The sequence below is a fragment of the Lepidochelys kempii genome, chromosome 22, assembly GCF_965140265.1.
Source record: "Lepidochelys kempii isolate rLepKem1 chromosome 22, rLepKem1.hap2, whole genome shotgun sequence".
Lineage (NCBI taxonomy): Eukaryota > Metazoa > Chordata > Testudines > Cheloniidae > Lepidochelys > Lepidochelys kempii.
Genome location: NC_133277.1, coordinates 875,988 through 897,752, shown reverse-complemented (window position 1 = coordinate 897,752; position 21,765 = coordinate 875,988). Strand labels below are relative to the sequence as shown.

The 21,765-nt window shown below is 47.3% G+C and overlaps 1 protein-coding gene across 1 annotated transcript in view; it reads left to right on the top strand.

The window, feature by feature from the left end:
- Positions 1 to 10,981, top strand: part of LOC140901671 (uncharacterized) — a 43,997-nt gene extending 33,016 nt beyond the window's left edge. Inside the window, exons 5-6 of the mRNA XM_073320916.1 lie at positions 7,063 to 7,176; positions 9,640 to 10,981. Of these exons, the coding sequence (XP_073177017.1) occupies positions 7,063 to 7,176; positions 9,640 to 10,601 (1,076 nt within the window). The 3' untranslated portion in view covers positions 10,602 to 10,981. The remainder of the gene's footprint in view (positions 1 to 7,062; positions 7,177 to 9,639) is intronic.
- The last annotated feature ends 10,784 nt before the right edge of the window (positions 10,982 to 21,765 follow it).

The following is a 21,765-nucleotide window of genomic DNA, read 5'->3' as shown; positions in this document are numbered from 1 at the left end:
CAGCTGGCTTCTGGACGCCTTCAAGGAGCAGTGGGCGCTGTCCAGGGTTCTCTGCTCGGTGTCCCCATCAGGTTCCATTCATTTAGCCCTATGACTTCAGTCCCGTTCCTGTTATCTCATTAGTTGTCTCCCGCACTTATTTGGAATCCCGGACTTGTGGATCCTCTCCTTAGGTTGTGGGGGAGGTCCTTTAGTAGTGGGTGGGCAGAAGCCCGCTCACCTCCTGGATACCAACAGGATCACTCCCCTGTAGCCATCTGGCCTGACCCTGTCACAGTACCTTCTTTGCGTTTTGTCAATCTGCAGTGAAAATGTTCTTAAAACGTTGAACATGTGCTTGGTCATAATCCAAGAGCGCTATAACATGAAATATATGGCAGAATGTGGGTAAAACAGAGCAGAACACATATAGTTCTCCCCTGAAGAATACAGTCACAAATTTAATTAACATATTTTTTTTAATGAGCATCATCAGAATGGAAGCATGTCCTCTGGAATGATAGCTGAAGCTTGAAAGGGCATGCAAATGTTTAGCATATCTGGCACATAAATACCTTGCAATGCCGGCTACAAAACTGCCAAAAATGCCTGTTCTCACTTTCAGGTGACATTGTAAATAAGAAGCCAGCAGTAATATCTCCCATAAATGTAAACAAACTTGTTTTTCTTAGCAATTGGCTGAACAAGAAGTAGGACTGAGTGGACTTGTAGGCTCTAAAGTTTTACATTGTTTTGTTTGTGAGTGCTGTTACGTAATAAAAAGAATCTATATTTGTAAGTTGCACTTTCATGATAAAGAGATTGCACTACAGCACTTGTATAAAGTGAATTAAAAATATTACTACTTTTGTTTATCCTTTTTTCAGTGCAAACATTTGTAATAAAAATAATATAAAGTGAACACTGTACATTTCGTATTCTGTGTTGTAATTGAAATCAATGTATTTGAAAATGTAGAAAAACATCAAAATATTTAACAAATTTCAATTGGTATTCTGTTCTTTAACAGTGTGATTAAAACTGCCATTAATCGTGATTATTTTAGTCACAATTTTTTTGAGTTAATCACATAAGTTATTGGTGATTAATCAACAGCCCTAATAGTAATGAAGGACTGAAAGAGACCTTGAAGGTCATCAAGTTCATTCCTCTGTGCTGGGGTAATTTGGTCCACTGCTTAACTACTCTTAGTGAGGAAGTTTTTACTAATGTCTAGCCTAAATCTCCCTTGCTGCAATTCAAACCCATTACTACTTCTCCTGTCTCTTCAGCCGGGTCCTTAATGAGCTAACTATGCAGCAATGGGGATTGAAACTTTTTCCTAATGTCTAACCTGAATCTATAAGGATAGTTATGCTGTGGAATAGGCTTCTAAGTGAAGATGTGGATTCCCCATCATTGGAAGTTTTAAAAAGCAGATTTCACAAACACCTGTGAGGGATGGTCTAGGTTTACTTGGTCCCGTTGTTATCCGGGCTTTTCAGAACCCACAGCAGGGGCAACTTAACTATTTCACTCTATGTGGTGTCAGTAATAAATCAATAGGAACAGAGCAATTCTGTCTGATCAAGAATTAAATGCAAGTAAGCATGTTCTTGTCTAACACTGCAGTTTATTAGATTTAAGGACACACAGACATAAGCAATAAGTTTAGAACATCCCAGATATTCACCTAACATCTAGAACAGTATTGAATAATTAACAGCAGATTCACAATGGCCAGTTGCTCACCCACCGGGGAGAAAGGGTATCAGGAAAAGGAGGAGTACTAGGCAGAGACGGGCTCCACCTAACAAAGAGAGGGAAGAGCATCTTCGCAAGCAGGCTGGCTAACCTAGTGAGGAGGGCTTTAAACTAGGTTCACCGGGGGAAGGAGCCCAAAGCCCTGAGTTAAGTGGGGAAGTGGGATACCGGGAGAAAGCACGAGCAGGAGCGCGTGAGAGGGGAGGGCTCCTGCCTCATACTGAGAAAGAGGGACGATCAGCAAGTTATCTCAAGTGCCTATACACAAATGCAAGAAGCCTGGGAAACAAGCAGGGAGAACTGGAAGTTCTGGCACAGTCAAGGAAAGATGATGTGATTAGAATAACAGAGACTTGGTGGGATAACTCACATGACTGGAGTACTGTCATGGATGGATATAAACTGTTCAGGAAGGACAAGCAGGGCAGAAAAGGTGGGGGAGTTGCATTGTATGTAAGGGAGCAGTATGACTTTCAAGTATGAAACTACAGAAAAACCTGAGAGTCTCTGGATTAAGTTTAGAAGTGTGAGCAACAAGGGTGATGTCGTGGTGGGAGTCTGCTATACACCACCGGACCAGGGGGATGAGGTGGACGAAGCTTTCTTCCGGCAACTCACAGAAGTTACTAGATCGCAGGCCCTGGTTCTCATGGGAGACTTCAATCACCCTGATATCTGCTGGGAGAGCAATATGGCGGTGCACAGACAATCCAGGAAGTTTTTGGAAAGTGTAGGGGACAATTTCCTGGTGCAAGTGCTGGAGGAACCAACTAGGGGCAGAGCTCTTCTTGACGTGCTGCTCACAAACCGGGAAGAATTAGTAGGGGAAGCAAAAGTGGATGGGAACCTGGGAGGCAGTGACCATGAGATGGTCGAGTTCAGGATCCTGACACAGGGAAGAAAGGAGAGCAGCAGAATATGGATCCTGGACTTCAGAAAAGCAGACTTTGACTCCCTCAAGGAACTGATGGGCAGGATCCCCTGGGAGAATAACATGAGGGGAAAAAGGAGTCCAGGAGAGCTGGCTGTATTTTAAAGAATCCTTATTGAGGTTGCAGGAACAAATCATCTCGATGTGTAGAAAGAATAGTAAATATGGCAGGCGACCAGCTTGGCTTAATAGTGAAATCCTTGCTGATCTTAAACACAAAAAAGAGGCTTACAAGAAGTGGAAGATTGGACAAATGACCAGGGAAGAGTATAAAAATATTGCACAGGCATGCAGGAGTGAAATCAGGAACGCCATATCACAACTGGAGTTGCAGCTAGCAAGAGATGTTACGAGTAACAAGAAGGGTTTCTTCAGGTATGTTAGCAACAAGAAGAAAGTCAAGGAAAGTGTTGGCCCCATACTGAATGAGGGAGGCAACCTAGTGACAGAGGATGTGGAAAAAGCTAATGTACTCAATGCTTTTTTTTGCCTCCGTCTTCACGAACAAGGTCAGCTCCCTGACTACTGCACTGGGCAGCACAGTATGGGGAGGAGGTGACCAGCCCTCTGTGGAGAGAGAAGTGGTTCGGGACTATTTAGAAAAGTTGGACAAGCACAAGTCCATGGGGCCGGATGCACTGCATCCGAGACTGCTAAAGCAGTTGGTGGATGTGATTGCAGAGCCATTGGCCATTGTCTTTGAAAACTCATGGCGATCAGGGGAAGTCCCGGACAACTGGAAAAAGGCTAATGTAGTGCCCATCTTTATAAAAGGGAAGAAGGAGGATCCTGGGAACTACAGGCCAGTCAGCCTCACCTCAGTCCCTGGAAAAATCATGGAGCAGGTCCTCAAGGAATCAATTCTGAAGCACTTAGAGGAGAGGAAAGTGATCAGGAACAGTCAGCATGGATTCACCAAGGGAAGGTCATGCCTGACTAATCTAATTGCCTTCTATGATGAGATTACTGGTTCTGTGGATGAAGGGAAAGCAGTGGATGTATTGTTTCTTGACTTTAGCAAAGCTTTTGACACGGTCTCCCACAGTATTCTTGCCAGCAAGTTAAAGAAGTACGGGCTGGATGAATGCACTATAAGGTGGGTAGAAAGTTGGCTAGATTGTCGGGCTCAACGGGTAGTGATCAATGGCTCCATGTCTAGTTGGCAGCCGGTGTCAAGTGGAGTGCCCCAGGGGTCGGTCCTGGGGCCAGTTTTCTTCAATATCTTCATAAATGATCTGGAGGATGGTGTGGATTGCACTCTCAGCAAATTTGCGGATGATACTAAACTGGGAGGAGTGATAGATACGCTGGAGGGCAGGGATAGGATACAGAGGGACCTAAACAAATTGGAGGATTGGGCCAAAAGAAATCTGATGAGGTTCAATGAGGATAAGTGCAGGGTCCTGCACTTAGGACGGAAGAACCCAATGCACAGCTACAGACTAGGGACCGAATGGCTAGGCAGCAGTTCTGCGGAAAAGGACCTAGGGGTGACAGTGGATGAGAAGCTGGATATGAGTCAGCAGTGTGCCCTTGTTGCTGAGAAGACCAATGGCATTTTGGGATGTATAAGTAGGGACATAGCGAGCAGATCAAGGGACATGATCGTCCCCCCCATTCGACATTGGTGAGGCCTCATCTGGAGTACTGTGTCCAGTTTTGGGCCCCACACTACAAGCAGGATGTGGATAAATTGGAAAGAGTCCAGCGAAGGGCAACAAAAATGATTAGGGGTCTGGAACACATGACTTATGAGGAGAGGCTGAGGGAACTGGTATTGTTTAGTCTGCAGAAGAGAAGAATGACGGGGGATTTGATAGCTGCTTTCAACTACCTGAGAGGTGGTTCCAGAGAGGATGGTTCTAGACTATTCTCAGTGGTAGAAGAGGACAGGACAAGGAGTAATGGTCTCAAGTTGCAGTGGGGGAGGTTTAGGTTGGATATTAGGAAAAACTTTTTCACTAGGAGGGTGGTGAAACACTGGAATGCGTTGCCTAGGGAGGTGGTGGAATCTCCTTCCTTAGAAGTTTTTAAGGTCAGGCTTGACAAAGCCCTGGCTGGGATGATTTAATTGGGGATTGGTCCTGCTTTTGAGCAGGGGGTTGGACTCGATGACCTCCTGAGGTCCCTTCCAACCCTGATATTCTATGATTCTATGATCATGTTCTGGGGTACATGCACCCCTCAAATCTGAAACAACCCTGTCATAGACCAGGGGGCTGGAGTTGATGACTTCTTGAGCTCCCTTCTACCCTTACATTTCTGTGGTTCAGGGCTTTCTCACATGCTGTTCCTTGCTCTTTGGAGGAACTCCTCATAAACATCCCCAAGCCTACCTGGTTATCCTCCTTCCCATCCCTCCATACAACTCCCTTGTTCTATGAAGCCTAGAAACACATAACAAAGGTTTGGCAGGTTGTGTGCTAAGATCACTATCAGGATTACAAATGTTGTCTTACTGTTTCCTTGTGCTTCTGCTCTCACTATTGAGGGCCATCGCACCTGTATTTCCTCTCTCTGATCCAGCAAGGGCACCCACTCTCAAGCTGCCCAGCTGGCACCTTTCTTGGGTAGAAACCCACATCTCTCTGCCTACTAACTGTTGTATCTCCAGGCTGCACTGCTCCCTGCCTACAGTGTGAATTCCCCACTAAGGCAGATCCTCTTCCTCAGCAGGCCTGCTTTGTCTTCCTTCCTCAGAGGCTATGAACAGCATAAATACCCCTAGTTAAGTTATCAAACAGCCCTTTCCCAGCAAACAATGATTGTCAAGGCAAAGTCATTACAGAGAGAATATATTAAAAAAAATAAAAGAACATATACTCATGCTAATAAGCTTACCAGAGATCACCCCAACCCCATCAATGGCTCAGGCAGGTGAACAGACCTTCAAACCTCACCAAGAGTTTTCTGTGGTCAAAAGGTACTGGTTGTTAGCTCAGAACAAGCATGCCCATGCATCTGTAAGTCACCCTTTTATCCAGTTTGGGCCTCTGAACTCGTCTTCCTGAGGGTGCAGCTTCCATCGGTTTGATGTGGAGGTGAGAAGTTGCCTTCCCCTCCCCTCAAGGATTTTCTAGGTATCCCACTTAACTTGTCTAGGACATTATTTCAAATGGTCCTTTGAAGCTCATAACACTTCCTAGGGTTCATGTTTGCCAGGTCTTCTGCCTGGAGATGTTATAGACTATCCCACAGTAATAAGTGTGCACACATATTGTTAATGCAGTGAACTCCTACGATAGTGAAATTTATTCAGTAAGGTTTGACTTAATTTAGTAAGGATGGTCCAGAAAATTGCTCCGGTGTCTGTGTGTATCCATCTGTCCCTTGTTTTTTTCCTAGATTGTCAGATCTTTGGGACAGAGACAGTTTTTTGTTCTCTGTTTGTAGAATGTCCATCAGAATTGGATACTGGTCCATGACTGGCACTACAGTAATAGGAAATAATAATGGGGAGGTTCTGGGCAGTCGGAGGGAGGGTGTTAGAAAGCCGGGCATGGGAAGGTTTGGGGCAAAGCGCTTCTGTGAGCCTGGACGGCTGAGAGCAGTGGTAAGGGGTTGGGATACCATTGAACAGCTGCTATAAGAAGTTAGGATGCTGTGGAGGGCTGAGAGAACTGGAACTCAAGGATCTGGAAGGGTTGGTGCTGGTTAGAGAAAAGGGAGCATGGGTGCTGGGTAGCAGGTGCCCCAGGAAATAGGGGTGCTAGCAATGGGAGGGAGCAAAGGGACACATTTCTGGTAGCAGCTCTTGGGGAATCAGGACCAAGGAACAACTGAGATGTTGGGATGATGGGGTGGAAATGGTTGGGGAGCAGGAAATTTGGGGAAACTGGTAGCAAGGAGTGCTATGGACAGTGAGAGGGGAGGGGAGGAGAGAACACAAGTAGTGGTTTCTCCTCGGGTCCTAAGAGGTATGGAAGGGTGAGAGCAGCTAAAGGAAGGTGTGTAGGGAGTCATAGTGATTAGCAGGGCAAGCTGCCTCTCTGTGGCCTTCCTCGTCTCTTCGAGTGCCAACTCCCTCAGCTGTCAGGCCTCATGCCTTTCCCCCTCCTGCACTGTCTGTGGGCCTGCCTCTGTCAGTAAGAAGCAGGTCCAGGGGACTTCCTCTCTGTCTAGAGTCTTCCCTTTCTGGGACATGGAGTTAGCTGCTCTGGGTTTTAGGAGTCCCTTTGATCATGAAGGTTTGGCTGTGTGCGTTCCCAGTAGATATGGGATCAGTTACATCCCTCATAAAAAGAGTGTCCTGCACTTTTGAGCATCTGGGGAGCTGACTCCAAGATTTTATTAATTTAAAATGGGCTGGGATTGAAATAACAGTTTTTGTGTGGGACATAAGTCCCATTAATTCACCTGATCTTCCTTGTCTTCTTTCCCCTGAGCAGGGTTTCCAGTTTCCAAACCTGATTTCACTTCCCAGCTGGAACAAGGGAAAGAGCCGTTGTCCCCAGATCTCCAGGGCTCAGAGGAAAAAGAGATCCTGAGAGGCATCTGCACAGGTGAGGGGTTGTTAAACTGTTAGTCCCTGAAGGAAACTGCTGGGATTCCCAACAAAGACCTTGTGAGATCTCTGGGTTCAGGATTGTCCCCAGCAGGTGTCATATCCTTAGGGCAGATATTGCTCATGACTTCCTACTTGGGCTTTCAAAGGATTAAAAAAATAATTGCAATGAATCGCGGGATTAAAAAAAAGTTGCAATTGTTTTAATCACATTTAAACAATAATAGAATACCAATTTAAATTTATTATAAATATTTTGGATGTTTTTGTACATTTTCCTACTTTTTGATTTCAATGATAACACAGTGTACAGTTGCTCACTTTATATTTTTATTATGGTAAAATAGATAAAAAGTCAAAACCTGAAGGGGCATACGAATGTTTTGCATCTCTGGCACTAAATACCTTGTGTGACACTGCACCCCATATTCATCGTAGTGGTATAATTAGGATATGATTGTGACATAATTATGGTGTATCTGGTACAAGATGTGTCTTGTGAGGTGTCTATGGAAAAGTTATGGTTTTCTGAATATGAATATCCTATTTGTATGCATGTATCAATTTTGTATCTGGAGTTTTGAATACTGACTAGGTATCTGTATTTCAAATGTGCTTGCTCTGGGTAACATCCACAACTAGCTTTTCAGGTACAACAATGAAGAAGCTAGACAGTGCTGATGGCACATCAGCAAAGAGGATGGACCATGGAATAACTTAGCCTTCCTGTGAATGTTTCAGCCAGCCTATGAGTAATGACTGCTGTGACTCAGCAAGGCATGCAAGGGCATGTGACCAGACCACATGAGAGTTGAACTTCATTTTGTTACCTGTATTTTTCCACAAACTGGGCTGGGAATTTAGCTTGAAACAAAGGGTTCCCGCCGTATAAAGTGACTATATAAGGTAGGGAGTGACATTATGACTGGTCTTCACTCCCCCAGAACTCAACTCCTGAAACAAGCTCTGAAAGACAAAGGACTTAAAATGGGGAAGGGGGAACCCATGCTGCACAGCAATTGCAGTCTGTGCCTTAAGAATCTGTAAGCCTGCTTGTGTCATCAGTCAGGGTGAGAAATTGCTAATTAGCATCCTATCTATCTGGCACATTAGGCTTAGTTTGCATTTTTGTTTAATATGCTTTGATTTCTTTGCTGTCACACATACTCACTTAAAATCTATCTTTCTATAGTGAATAAACTTGTTTATCTTACCTTACCCAATGTGTTTTAAGTGAAGTGTCTGAAAAATCTCAGCTCTGTAAACAAAGGCTGTTGCATATCTTTCCAACGTCAAGGGGAAAGTGACCTATATTGATGAGCTTACATTTTATTGATCCCTGTGCAGTGCAAGACAGTATAATACTGCATTTATACTCCAGTAAGGGTGCAGTGCTAGGGAATTGGCTGTTGTCTTCTGTCTATCCTTGAGTGGCTCAGGTAAAGTACTCAGGTAGCTCCGTTGAGTGTGTGGCACCACCTGCTGTCATGTTGGGCGATAACAGGGCCCGGAGAGGCTGGCTGAATCACCAGCAGAGCAGCGTGAGAGAGACCAGCCCAGCTTAATGGTTATGGGGGCAAAGTGATTCCCACAGCTACCAGACTGCACCCTGGGGATGACAACCTGTCACACCTTGCAACACCAGTTACAACATAAGTGTGAACAAAGTGTGAATGCCTATTCTCACTTTCAGGTGACATTGTTAATAAGAAGTGGGCAGCATTATTTCCTATAAATGTGAACAAACTTGTTTGTCTTAGCGGTTGGCTGAACAAGAGGTAGGACTGAGTGGACTTATAGGTTCTAAGATTTTACATTATTTTGGTTTTCAATAAATACACATAATTAACAAAATACACACACACAATTCTACATTTGTAAGGTGCACTGGTGTGATCAAGAGCTTGTAATACAGTACTAGTATTTTTCAATTCACATCACACTTTTTTGTTGATCTTTATTACAGTTCAAATATAATAAAAAATAATGTGAAGTGAACACTATACACTTAATATTCTGTATTGTAATTGAAATCAATATATTTGAAAATATAGAAGAAAAATCCAAAAATATTTATAATTTTCAATCGGTATTCTATTATTTTTTAACCACGGGATTAAAACTGCCATTAATTGTGACTTTTTTTTTTGTTTTTTTCAATCTAGTTAATTTGTTTTGCGTTAATCACTTGACTTAACTGCAGTGAATTGATAGCCCTACTTCCTACCATTCAGACTAACTCCTGCCAGTAGATCCCTCCCTGCACTCCCTTCTCTGAGTAGTTGGGTGGGGACTGGATGAAGAATTCATCCCTTCCTGTCTCCCCTTTGGGGAAGAGTTTGGGGAAATTCAGTGCCTATTCCTTTTTTTTTTTCCCCTCCCCATCTCCAGGTGTTCTTCCAGTTTTTTCTCCCCTTTTCCATTCCTGTTTCTGATGGTTTTTCTTTCTCTGTCCCTACAGGTGCTGGACTAGGGAGTGAGATCGTGGAGCAGAATCCTCAGCAGGAAGATGATGAGGAAGTGGAATCACATGGTGCATTATTGCAAAGATGCAAAGGGATTGTGTCCAGGAGTTGTGATCAGGGAAAAGCCTGTGAGAGTCAGCACATTCCAGAGACGTGGCAGGGAAACCAGCCAACACAGAAAGTTGGTCAATCTGGTTATTATCGGGGAACTCACAAATGTCTCAGGGAAACTACGGCCCTGCAGAGAATCCCCATGGGAGAGAGAAACACCACATGTGTTGAGTGTGGGAAAAAGTTCAGTAGGCGCTCACACCTTATTAGACATCAGAAAATCCACACAGGGGAGCGACCCTATGAATGCTGTGAGTGTAGGAAAACCTTTGCTCGAATCTCAACCCTTAATAATCATCAGCGGATCCACACAGGGGAGAAACCCTACGGATGCTGTAAGTGTGGGAAAACCTTCACTGAGCGCTCAAACCTTATTCAACATCAGAGGATCCACACAGGAGAGAAACCCTATGAATGTTGTGAATGTGGGAAAACCTTCACGCACAGCTCTCATCTTATTAGACATCAGAGAATCCACAAAGGGGAGAGACCTCATGAATGCTGTAAGTGTGGGAAAACCTTCACTGAGCGCTCAAACCTTATTCAACATCAGAGGATCCATGCAGGGGAGAAACCCTATGAATGTTGTGAGTGTGGGAAAACCTTCACTCGGTGCTCAACCCTTATTAAGCATCAGAGAATCCACAAAGGGGAACGGCCCTATGAATGCTGCCAGTGTGGGAAAACTTTCACTCGGCGCTCACACCTTATTAGACATCAGAGGATACACACAGGAGAGAGACCCTATGAATGCTCCAAGTGTGGGAAATTCTTCCGTCAGAGCTCAGCCCTTATTTGTCATCAGAGAATCTGCAAGGGAGTTAAAGACCATAAAAACATTGTCTAGGGCTAAGAAAAGATTTTGTTTTCCATTTGCTAATTTCCACATACTGAACTTTAAAGCAGCATTTGTGTCACTGTGGTCTCTCAACTCCTCCACTTGAGTTGTCTGCTTTTCCCTTTTGCAGCTCACCTTTCCTTGGGATGAATCCCACACTCTTTTTATCAACTCCTTTGTGCTATGTCATGGAGGTGTGTGTCTCTCCAATAGGAATGTCCATCAGCCCCAGGTGGGGTAACTAGGAGTGACTTCAACTAGGTACATGGAAGTTAAATTTACCTGGACCTTGACTCTACTAGGATTTTCCATGGAGTTAGCTAGCTTCAGTTCACTATCCTGATATTAAAAACTATGGCTGTGAATCAAATAAAATTAATTGCACTTAATCCTGAAATTAAAAAAAATGAATTGCATTTTTAATCACACCGTTAATAATAGAATACCATTTATTTAAATATTTTGGATGTTCAGCCACCATTCCAGACAAGCCCTGTAACCCCAAGTCAGCTGGCCTAGACCAGACACCCATTTTAATTGCAGTGTATACATACCCTTAGTGTCAAAATTGCAGCTTTCCCATCAGGGAATCATGCCCCAATCTCCCCTGTGATAAGTGGGCATATCATGATACTAATGTGGAAGGAACTTGCTGCTTCCCCTGCACAGAGACCTAGGAGATCCAACTAGGTGGGAGTTGTTCTGGGGCTCTGCAGGATGGGGGTTTAGCTAGGAGAAGGGGCAGATTAAGAGAGTTTGTCTCTGATGTACAGGGGTGTTTGTCAGCGGGAGGTGTGACAGCTAGGCGTGACAGTGGGGGCTGATCTGGGGCAGCAGCACAAGGGGCCAATGTGCGGGACTTGTCACTTGGGAAAAATGACACTGCAAAACCTCTGTGCTGCAACAAAAGCCTCTCACTTATTCCCTAAACCCACTTCATGTAAATCTCCGCCCCTGCCTTGGCATTTGGAAACCTGTTCACTCCTGTGGAAATTTTTAATTTTTCTTATGTGTCCTTGGCTTTGTACAAACATTTCCCCCATCAAAATGCTCAAGGACATTTAAAATGAGAAAAACAAAACAAAAGACCCCCCCCCCCAATTTCCACACTACACACTGCTTGGTGTCTGAATTTTTTAGGCTATAAAACTCAGACCTCTATTGGCCAGAAAACAAACATCATTCTCCCATGCTGTACCTAAGGCCTTGTCTAGAGAGGTATACATGCTGCAAAGGCACTTTTGGCAATGGAACTCCTCTGTTTCACCGACATAATAAAACCACTTCTATGAGAGTTCTAAGGGTTTTTACGCAAAAGTTTTGTCACCGAAGTGCTAGTGTAGACACTGTGCTTGATTTTAGTGCTGTGATTAGGCTTTGGAAGGTGTCTCACAATGCCTATCCTGACCCCTCTGGTCAACAGTTTCAACTCCACTACCCTGTAGCTAGGTAAACCCCCTCCCTTTAAAGGCCCAGGAATTGTTGAAATTCCTCTTCCTGTTTGCTTGGCATGAAGTGCTCACATCATATCCTCCCAGTTGACCACTGGGGCCTCGTGCTTGGAAGTCTATCCTATTTGGAGCATTTCAGAGCTGCTGGATCTGATCAGTATCCAGCAGTATCAGTTGCTTGGACCCCCCCTGCACCGAGCCACCAGCCCACAGAACCACCCCAAATCCTCCAGCGCCTACCCAGGCAAGGCCTGGCCTAGCAGGCTGGGCACTGGGTGTCCAGCTCCCCTGGGCTTCCTCCAGTGGGTACCCATGGCCCCCGAAGTTGCAGGAGGCATCTCTTGTCCTGGGGCAGACTCACCTGGAGTTGCTCAAACCCCCTGCACCCAGCTGCTGGCCCACAGAGCCACCCCAAATCCTCCAGCGGCTACCCAGGTGAGGCCTAGCCTGGCTTGGCTGGCCTGGATAGTGAGTGTGCAGCCTCCTCCATGTGGGACCCAGAGCACCCAAAACTGCAGGAGGCGCCCCAAGCCCTGGGGAGGCCTTGTCCGGTGTTGCTCAGCCCCCCTGGACCTTGCTGCTGGGAGCAGGCACCACCCCAGAATCAGCCATGGCCACCTACGCCAGGCCAGGCCTGCCTGGGTTCTTCCCTCCTGTGGACATCCATGATAGTACCACAATATTACCGGGCATCAGGTCAACCTGTTTGCTAGACTGGGGTTGACCTGGTGGCCAAGTGGGGACTAAGAAAAATTTCTAGTCCTTTTCCCCAGATCTTGACCTGATGCCAGGCCTAACCTAAATCGAACATAAGGGCCCGGCCCCTCATGCCTAGCTGAGCCTGACAGGCACCCGGGGCTGGAGAGTCATGTTCTAACTCCCCACCACTCCCTGGCTTCCTCCGCAGGGGCCCCAGACCAAGTCGCTGGAGGGAATCCTTCAACCCTACAAGAACTGTGGAAAGGTGCTCCTACTGCTCCTCTCTACCCAACCTGGGTGCTCCCTTCTCAGCTTGGGACACAAGCTTCTAACCGGTGGCAGGATGTGGTCCAGGGACCCCCTGTGCCCCCCCCCCCCAGCAGCTGCTCCTCCTTCTCTCTCCCCGACCTCAGTGCTGTGTTCCTAGCCTTGGAGGCTGCCTCTCAGCGGTGGCAGTAGCAGGTCCAGGGACCCTCTGGACACTAATTATAAAACCTGATCCCCTCCCGCTGACAATCCAACTTTCCAGGGGACAACTGACCCCCTCATCACCCAGGGGATAATTATTAAGCCTCCCCCCGACTGCCCAGGGTACAACTATTAAGCCTCCCCGAGACCTGCTCCATCTCTACTATTAAGACCCCTCTGTGATCCTCACAGTCACTACTGTACTGCCCTTGGAGGGGGGGGTGACACATGAGCTGGAAAGCAAACCAGCCACCTGGTCAACCCATAGTGTACAATGAGTTGACCTGTTGGTGAGGCACCCGGGTCACCAGGTCAACCCAGAGCCCCAAAGAGGGAAGAGGAAAGGGGGTGGCAGGACCTGCCTTGCCAAGCCCTCTCAGGCCCTCTGGGGTCCAGGCTTAAGTCCCTGCCAGCCACCAGGTCAACCAAATGACCAGGGAGGGGTATAAATATTGCTCAGGCATGCAGGAGTGAAATCAGGAAGGCCAAATCACACTTGGAGTTGCAGCTAGCAAGGGATGTTAAGAGTATCAAGAAGGGTTTCTACAGGTATATTAGCAACAAGAAGGTGGTCAAGGACAGTGTGGGCCCCTTACTGAATGGGAGAGTGTAAGGGGACTTGGCCCTCTGCAGGGTGGTGGGGCACCACCCCGCCTCACTACACCCTTTCTGCGGAGTTGGGGAATACTCATCTTTGGCCCAGACCTTCAGGCAGGGCCCCAAAAGCAGTACAATATAAGACCATGCTCTGGGTCAGAATGGGGAGCAACAAATAGTCACAGGCTCAGGCCCTGAGACTGGGACTGAGCAAATAGTTCAAGAGAAGCCTGTGCCCTGAGACAGGGCAAGGCCTGCAAACATCAGAAGCTCAGGCAGGGACTGAGCAAATAGTTCAACAGCAAACCCCAGGCTCCTGGCTTTGAGCAACCAGGGAGAGGGGGAGACTGCCATCCGCCAGGTGGGTGGCGGGGGACTGCAGGCCCACCCACTCCACTGCATCCTAGCAGCAGCAGAAGACTTACTGCTGGGTCAGTGGGATCCCGGCTGCAACACACTGACATGGGCTCTGGCGGTGCTGCAGCCAGACGAGGGTCAGCTGCCCCCAGGCTACTTCCGGACTCCCCCTCGTAGGATACCTGGGTCAGCGTGGTGTCCTCAGAGGATTCCAGCACCATGGGTTCCTCCTAGTAGCTGGCAAGGGGTAAGCTTGGCAGCTCCTCTGGGTAAGTGGCGACGGGTAGGCTTGGCAGCTCCTCCGTTCACCGGTCGGCATTAGGCATTGGCCAGTCTGGCCAGTCCTCTGGTTGGCCATTAATTGCCAGGGTCTCCCAAGCCAGAACCAGGCCACAGGCGTCTGGCCTCTCCAGCAGCTGCTGCCCAAGTGAGCTCTGGGGTTGGGCTTTTATACTTCCTGTCCTAAGCCTAGAGTTTTGGGGGGGCGGGCACAGGATCCACTGGCTCTGCCCACTTTGGTATCTGGGGAGGTTTTTCCCTCTGCGGGGTGGTGGGGCATCACACTGCCTCGCTACAGGGAGGCAACCTACTGACAGAGGATGTGGAAAAAGCTAATGTACTCAATGCTTTTTTTTTTGCCTTTGTCTTCACAAACAAGGTCAGCTCCCAGTCTACTGCACTGGGCAGCACAGCATGGGGAGGAGGTGACCAGCGCTCTGTGGAGAAAGAAGTGGTTCAGGACTATTTAGAAAAGCTGGATGAGCACAAGTCTCTGGGGCTGGATGCACTGTATCCGAGGGTTACTAAAGGAGTTGGCGAATGTGTTTGCAGAGCCATTGGCCATTATCTTTGAAAACTCATGGCGACTGGGGGAGATCCTGGACGACTGGAAAAAGGTGAATGTAGTGCCCATCTTTAAAAAAGGGAAGAAGGAGGATCCTGGGAACTACAGGCCAGTCAGCCTCAACTCAGTCCCTGGAAAAATCATGGAACAGGTCCTCAAGGAATTAATTTTGAAGCACTTCGTGGACAGGAAAGTGATCAGGAACAGTCAGCATGGATTCACCAAGGGCAAGTTATGCCTGGCTAACCTAATTGCCTTCTGTGATGAAATAACTGGCTCTAGATGAGGGGAAAACAGTGGATGTGTTATTCCTTACCTTTAGCAAAGCTTTTGATACAGTCTCCCACAGTATTCTTGCCAGCAAGTTAAAGAAATATGGGCTGTATGAATGGGCTATAAGGTGAATAGAAATCTGGCTAGATCATAGGGCTCAACGAGTAGTGATCAATGGCTCCATGTCTAGTTGGCAACCGGTATCAAGTGGAGTGTCCCAAGGGTCGGTCCTGGGGCCAGTTTTGTTCAATAGCTTCATTAATGATTTGGAGGATGGTGTGGATTGCACCCTCAGCAAGTTTGCATATGACATTGTGACATTGTAACCCATGATGCTTTATGGGCATATGACATAACTGGAATATGTTTTATGTTACATGTGTCATGTAACATATCTCTGTAAAGGTTATGGTCTACTGAATCTATTCATCCTATTTGCATACATATATCATTTTTGTATTCGAAGTTATGAATATTGGCTGTATACTTGTCTGATTCTAAGTAGGTTTTAGTGAAACAGTTGGTCAGCTTCCTGAGAAAAAACTATTTTCAGTAAGGGACCAACCAAGAAGCCCTTAAGCCAACAATGAACTTGGAAATGCCAATCCACATCTGAGCTTTCCCAGGAATGTGGCTTGGCTGGTAAGGAACTGTCATGCATGGACTGCCCAGTGACTCCAGAACTCCATTTTGTAGCTGGGCTTTGCATAGGAGAGAGGAGGGGGTCTCCACTAAGGTTACCATACATCCAAATTTTCCTGGACATGTCCAGCTTTTTGGTTCTTAAATCGCCATCCGGGAGGAATTTTTAAATATCTAAAAATGTTTGGGATTTTGCCATTATTATTTTTCTCCAAAGAATAGTTGATCATTCAAGAAAGAGAGTGAATGTTGATCATTTGAGAAAGAAAGTAAAGGAACTGGCGGCTGTGATTGCAGAGCCATTCGCCATTATCTTTGAAAACTCGTGGCGATCGGGGGAAGTCCCGGATGACTGGAAAAAGGCTAATGTAGTGCCAATCTTTAAAAAAGGGAAGAAGGAGGATCCTGGGAACTACAGGTCAGTCAGCCTCACTTCAGTCCCCGGAAAAATCATGGAGCAGGTCCTCAAAGAATCAATCCTGAAGCACTTACGTGAGAGGAAAGTGATCAAGAACAGTCAGCATGGATTCACCAAGGGAAGGTCATGCCTGACTAATCTAATCGCCTTCTATGATGAGATTACTGGTTCTGTGGATGAAGGGAAAGCAGTGGATGTATTGTATCTTGACTTTAGCAAAGCTTTTGTCATGGTCTCCCACAGTATTCTTGTCAGCAAATGAAAGAAGTATGGGCTGGATGAATGCACTATAAGGTGAGTAGAAAGTTGGCTAGATTGTCGGGCTCAACGGGTAGTGATCAATGGCTCCATGTCTAGTTGGCAGCCGGTGTCAAGAGGAGTGCCCCAGGGGTCGGTCCTGGGGCTGGTTTTGTTCAATATCTCCATAAATGATCTGGAGGATGGTGTGGATTGCACTCTCAGCAAATTTGCGGATGATACTAAACTGGGAGGAGTGGTAGATACGCTGGAGGGCAGGAATAGGATACAGAGGGACCTAGACAAATTGGAGGATTGGGCCAAAAGAAATCTGATGAGGTTCAATAAGGATAAGTGCAGGGTCCTGCACTTAGGACGGAAGAACCCAATGCACAGCTACAGACTAGGGACCGAATGGCTAGGCAGCAGTTCTGCGGAAAAGGACCTAGGGGTGACAGTGGACGAGAAGCTGGATATGAGTCAGCAGTGTGCCCTTGTTGCTGAGAAGGCCAATGGCATTTTGGGATGTATAAGTAGGGGCATAGCGAGCAGATCGAGGGACGTGATCGTCCCCCTCTATTCGACATTGGTGAGGCCTCATCTGGAGTACTGTGTCCAGTTTTGGGCCCCACACTACAAGAAGGATGTGGATAAATTGGAGAGAGTCCAGCGAAGGGCAACAAAAATGATTAGGGGTCTGGAACACATGACTTATGAGGAGATGCTGAGGGAACTGGGATTGTTTAGTCTGCAGAAGAGAAGAATGAGGGGGGATTTGATAGCTGCTTTCAACTACCTGAGAGGTGGTTCCAGAGAGGATGGTTCTAGACTATTCTCAGTGGTGGAAGAGGACAGGACAAGGAGTAATGGTCTCAAGTTGCAGTGGGGGAGGTTTAGGTTGGATATTAGGAAAAACTATTTCACTAGGAGGGTGGTGAAACACTGGAATGCATTGCCTAGGGAGGTGGTGGAATCTCCTTCCTTAGAAGTTTTTAAGGTCAGTCTTGACAAAGCCCTGGCTGGGATGATTTAATTGGGGATGGGTCCTGCTTTTGAGCAGGGGGTTGGACTAGATGACCTCCTGAGGTCCCTTCCAACCCTGATATTCTATGATTCTATGGAAGTGAATGTTGATCACTCGAGAGAGTGCTCACTCTTTCCTCCTAGCTCCCAGTGCTTGCGCCATTAAACAGCTGTTTTGCATGGCTGGGAGGGAGGGGGGAGGGGAAATATGGCATGCTCAGGGGAGGAGGCGGGGCCGGGGCAGGGATTTGGGGAAGGGGTCCAATGGGGCAGGGAGGGGGCAGAGTTGGGGTGGAGACTTTGGGGAAGGGTTTGCAATGGGGGCGGGGAAGGGGTGGAGTTGGGCCGGGGCTGGGAGGCATGAGCAAATACCCGCCCTGTGGAGTGTCCTCTTTTTTTGAATGTTCGAATGTGGTAATCCTAGTCTCCACCCATAAGAGAAAGTCTATTTAAACCTCTGGGAGACCCCTCCATTTTGGTCTTCAGCTGGCTAAAGAGAGAGCCTCTTCACCCTCAAGAAGAAAAGGAGTACTTGTGGCACCTTAGAGACTAACCAATTTATTTGAGCATGAGCTTTCGTGAGGTACAGCTCACTTCATCGGATGCATACCGTGGAAACTGCAGAAGACATTATATACACACAGAGACCATGAAACAATACCTCCTCCCACCCCACTGTCCTGCTGGTAATAGCTTATCTAAAGTGATCATCAAGTTGGGCCATTTCCAGCACAAATCCAGGTTTTCTCACCCTCCGCTCCACCACACACAAACTCACTCTCCTGCTGGTAATAGCCCATCCAAAGTGACCACTCTCTTCACAGTGTGTATGATAATCAAGGTGGGCCATTTCCTGCACAAATCCAGGTTCTCTCATTGAAGTGATTGAAGATAGAGATATGAGTGTAAAACATCCACTCACAAATGCAGCAATTGAAATCCCCCAATTTAATATCTCTGCCCTTCTCAGAAAGTCATAAAATTCAGTTCATTCTTGCTAGCAGAGGGGAAATTCAAGTGACACTAATGTTTATGATTGATTTAAATAATGTTTAGGGTTTAATTAATATAATAGAAATATAAATAGTGATTCCTTGACACAACACCACAAGGTGAAACAGGAACAGAGACAAACCTTGTCAGTAAAGTCTCTTTTCCCCAAAGATCCTCAAAATATTCTTAATTCCCACCCCACCTCCATAGGATGTCTGTGTAGGTTAAGTGCCCTGTGTCCATCTTCCCATTAGAATTGCCCTTGTTGGACATTTCCAGACCTGGACATTTGTGAAATACAGAATTTGAACAGGAAACCTGGCTCCCTGCGCCAAGAATGATGTGGGGCTTTCCTTTATAATACCACAGAGAAAGTTTTTTTCAAAAGCCAAACCATCCCCACACCATCCTCAGTCAGCCAATGAACTAAGGAAAAGGTTACAGACAACAGAGACCTTAGAAACGGTTAAGTAACAACAAGCCCACCAGACAAAGTGGCCAAGTAGTTAAAACAATAGCCTGCTAATCTTTTCTCATCCTTGTGGGCAGGAGCGATGGAAGCCCCCTAAAAGGTTGTGGGCCACAGGCACCCAAACTATGGCCCCTCCCCTCATGCTGCCCCCTGAGGCTCTGCCCCACCACACCACCCTGAGCTTCCACCCTTCCCCCAAGATCCCAACCCTGCACTGCCCCATCTCCTCAAGAACCTGCCCCCTGCTTGCTCCTCTCCCACAATCCCTTGCCCTTAGGGCCGGTAGAGAGTTGGAGGGCATAGTCCCCCCATCTTTAAAAGTTGGGGGCCAGGCCTCTCTGCCTCCCTGATTCTGGGACTATTTTATTCTTCCCCCATCTCTCTCAACAAACCATTTCACTCCTTCAGCTCAGGACAGCCCTTTCCTTTCTACATGTAACCCTTCTGCCAGGCCAAGTTGATAACAGCAAGGGCTGGGTTCAGTACACAGGGGTTCCCTCTCATCAAAGCAAATGCAAAACTGGCTCGAGCCCCTACACAGTGACCTGGGAAAATCTTACACACCTCCTGGGCGCCTCAAAGAGGCAATACTTCCCCTCTCGCAAGCACAGAGTCTCGGTGTAGCAGAGAATCTTTAATAACATGAGGTAAACGACATCAGCATTAAATTGGGGAAACACCACAACTAGTGTTCATTAACCAAACCATGAGCAAAGACCCACTCCAGCATAGTGGGTCACATCCTTTCCCTCGGGTTCTTGAGTCCCAGAATCCAAACGTCTCTTGAGTCCAGCAATCCACAAATCACGCAAAGTCCAAAAAGTCCAGCCCCAGAGTTCAAAAGTTCATCTGCATAGTGTTACTCCCCAGTCTGGCTAAAACGTGCCTGTGTGTGGGGAAAGAGGTAAGGGGCACCTTACGTGTCCTGAAGCTGACTGCCCCACAGGGCTCCGCTCTGCACAGCTCACCATCTCACAAATGCTCCACTCCACCATCTCACGAACAGCTCCGCTCTGCTCTGCACAGCTCGCCTTGCCATCTTACGAATGCTCTGCTGTCTCACAAATGGCACCGCTCTGCACAGCTCACCTCGCCATCTCACGAACGCTCCGCCAGCCTATCCACAAACAGCACCACTGCACATTAGATCTTCCAGCTCCCCACTACTTGACACAGTGCTCAGTGATTTCAGCTCATAGTAGTGGGAGCCTTAGGGCTGGTGCACCATAAGGCCAAAGCGAATTCAGCACAGTACCTGTAGCAAGACTCTTAATAGACCCAAAATTAGCTCTGACGTTCCACAGTGGAGACAGACAGAGGTGCAATTGGTGTTTCGGACCCACACCACTAGGTACTAATACCTGTCTCAAGCCTCTCTCAATTCACAGAGTTTTGGAACCCATGTCCCTTGCCTATCGAGTGCTACTAAGTTGATGGTGAGTCCCTCCATCATAATAAGTACAGTTCCAAGCACAGTTCCCATAATCAGGGTAATAACAATTTATTCTTCCCGCTCCAATAACAGAGACACTGGGGATCCCACAACAGCCAAAGTGACCATTTGTGCAGTTATGGCCTCATTCTAGGCGGGGTGGGTGTGCCTATGCAAATGAGATCAGCCCCTGAAGTTCTTTTCCACAACTTGCCACACCTCACCACCGGATGTCAGGGTGGAGCTCATCCTGACTCTGCTTACATCCACACAAAGATTCACACACAGACCTTGCAAGGAAAACCTCCTCAAGGAGTCAGAAGCACTTGAAGCAATGGAAAACAGAGGAGAACTGACAATGTGACCCAGAGAGGTTCCCAAGCAGATTAAGGAGATCCCCTACTGCCCATTTTCACCAATTTTAGGGAAGAAGCATTGCTTTTGGGAAACTGCCTTGCAGGGCTGTCCTTACCCATACGCAAAGTACGCAGCTGCGTAGGGCACCAGGAAATTGGCACCAAATTTCCTGGTGCCCTGCACAGCTGTGTGCTGCTCCAGCCCCTGCTCTTCCCCAGGGCCTCAACCCCTGCTCTGCCCCAGCCCTGCCCCCACTCCCCTGAGGACTCCAGAAGCGGTCGGGCCTGCACTCACCGGTAAGTAGAGCGACTTGGACCCAGCCTGCTCTGCTCCCCTTGCTCCCAGCCGCGCTGCCAGTGAGTGCTGGGGAGTGGTTCCCCCCTCCCCCAAGCCTGGGAACCAGGGGAGCAGAGCAGGCTGGGGCTGGGTCATTCCACTTTCTGCAGGAAGTGGGCAGCCCCCCCATCCCCCACAGAGGTCTGGGGCCAACCCCCACTCCTGTGGAGGTCTGAGGTGGGGCTCCACACAGCTCCCCCACGGGGGGGGGGGGGCTGCAGAGGACACCAAAATAGCTAGGGACAGCCCTCCTGCCTTGAATCAGATATAAAATCATTATTCAATCTGAAATATGGTTACAGCATCCACAACCCCAGTGTCACAACTACTGAAATCACTTGGTCCTTATAGTTTACCAGCCACAGAAATAAATGGATTTGAAATAAATCCCTTTTCAGAGTCAATGAGGACTGAGGTATCATGGAGCTTTTCATGTCTAGACTCTGGCACAATTGTGTGGCCATTTAATTTTACTCCTTACAACAGTGGTCACCAACTTGTCGATTGCGATCACTGGTCTATCCTGGAGCCTTGGCCAGTTGATCATGATCTTTGGGCTGCTAAAAGTCCAGTG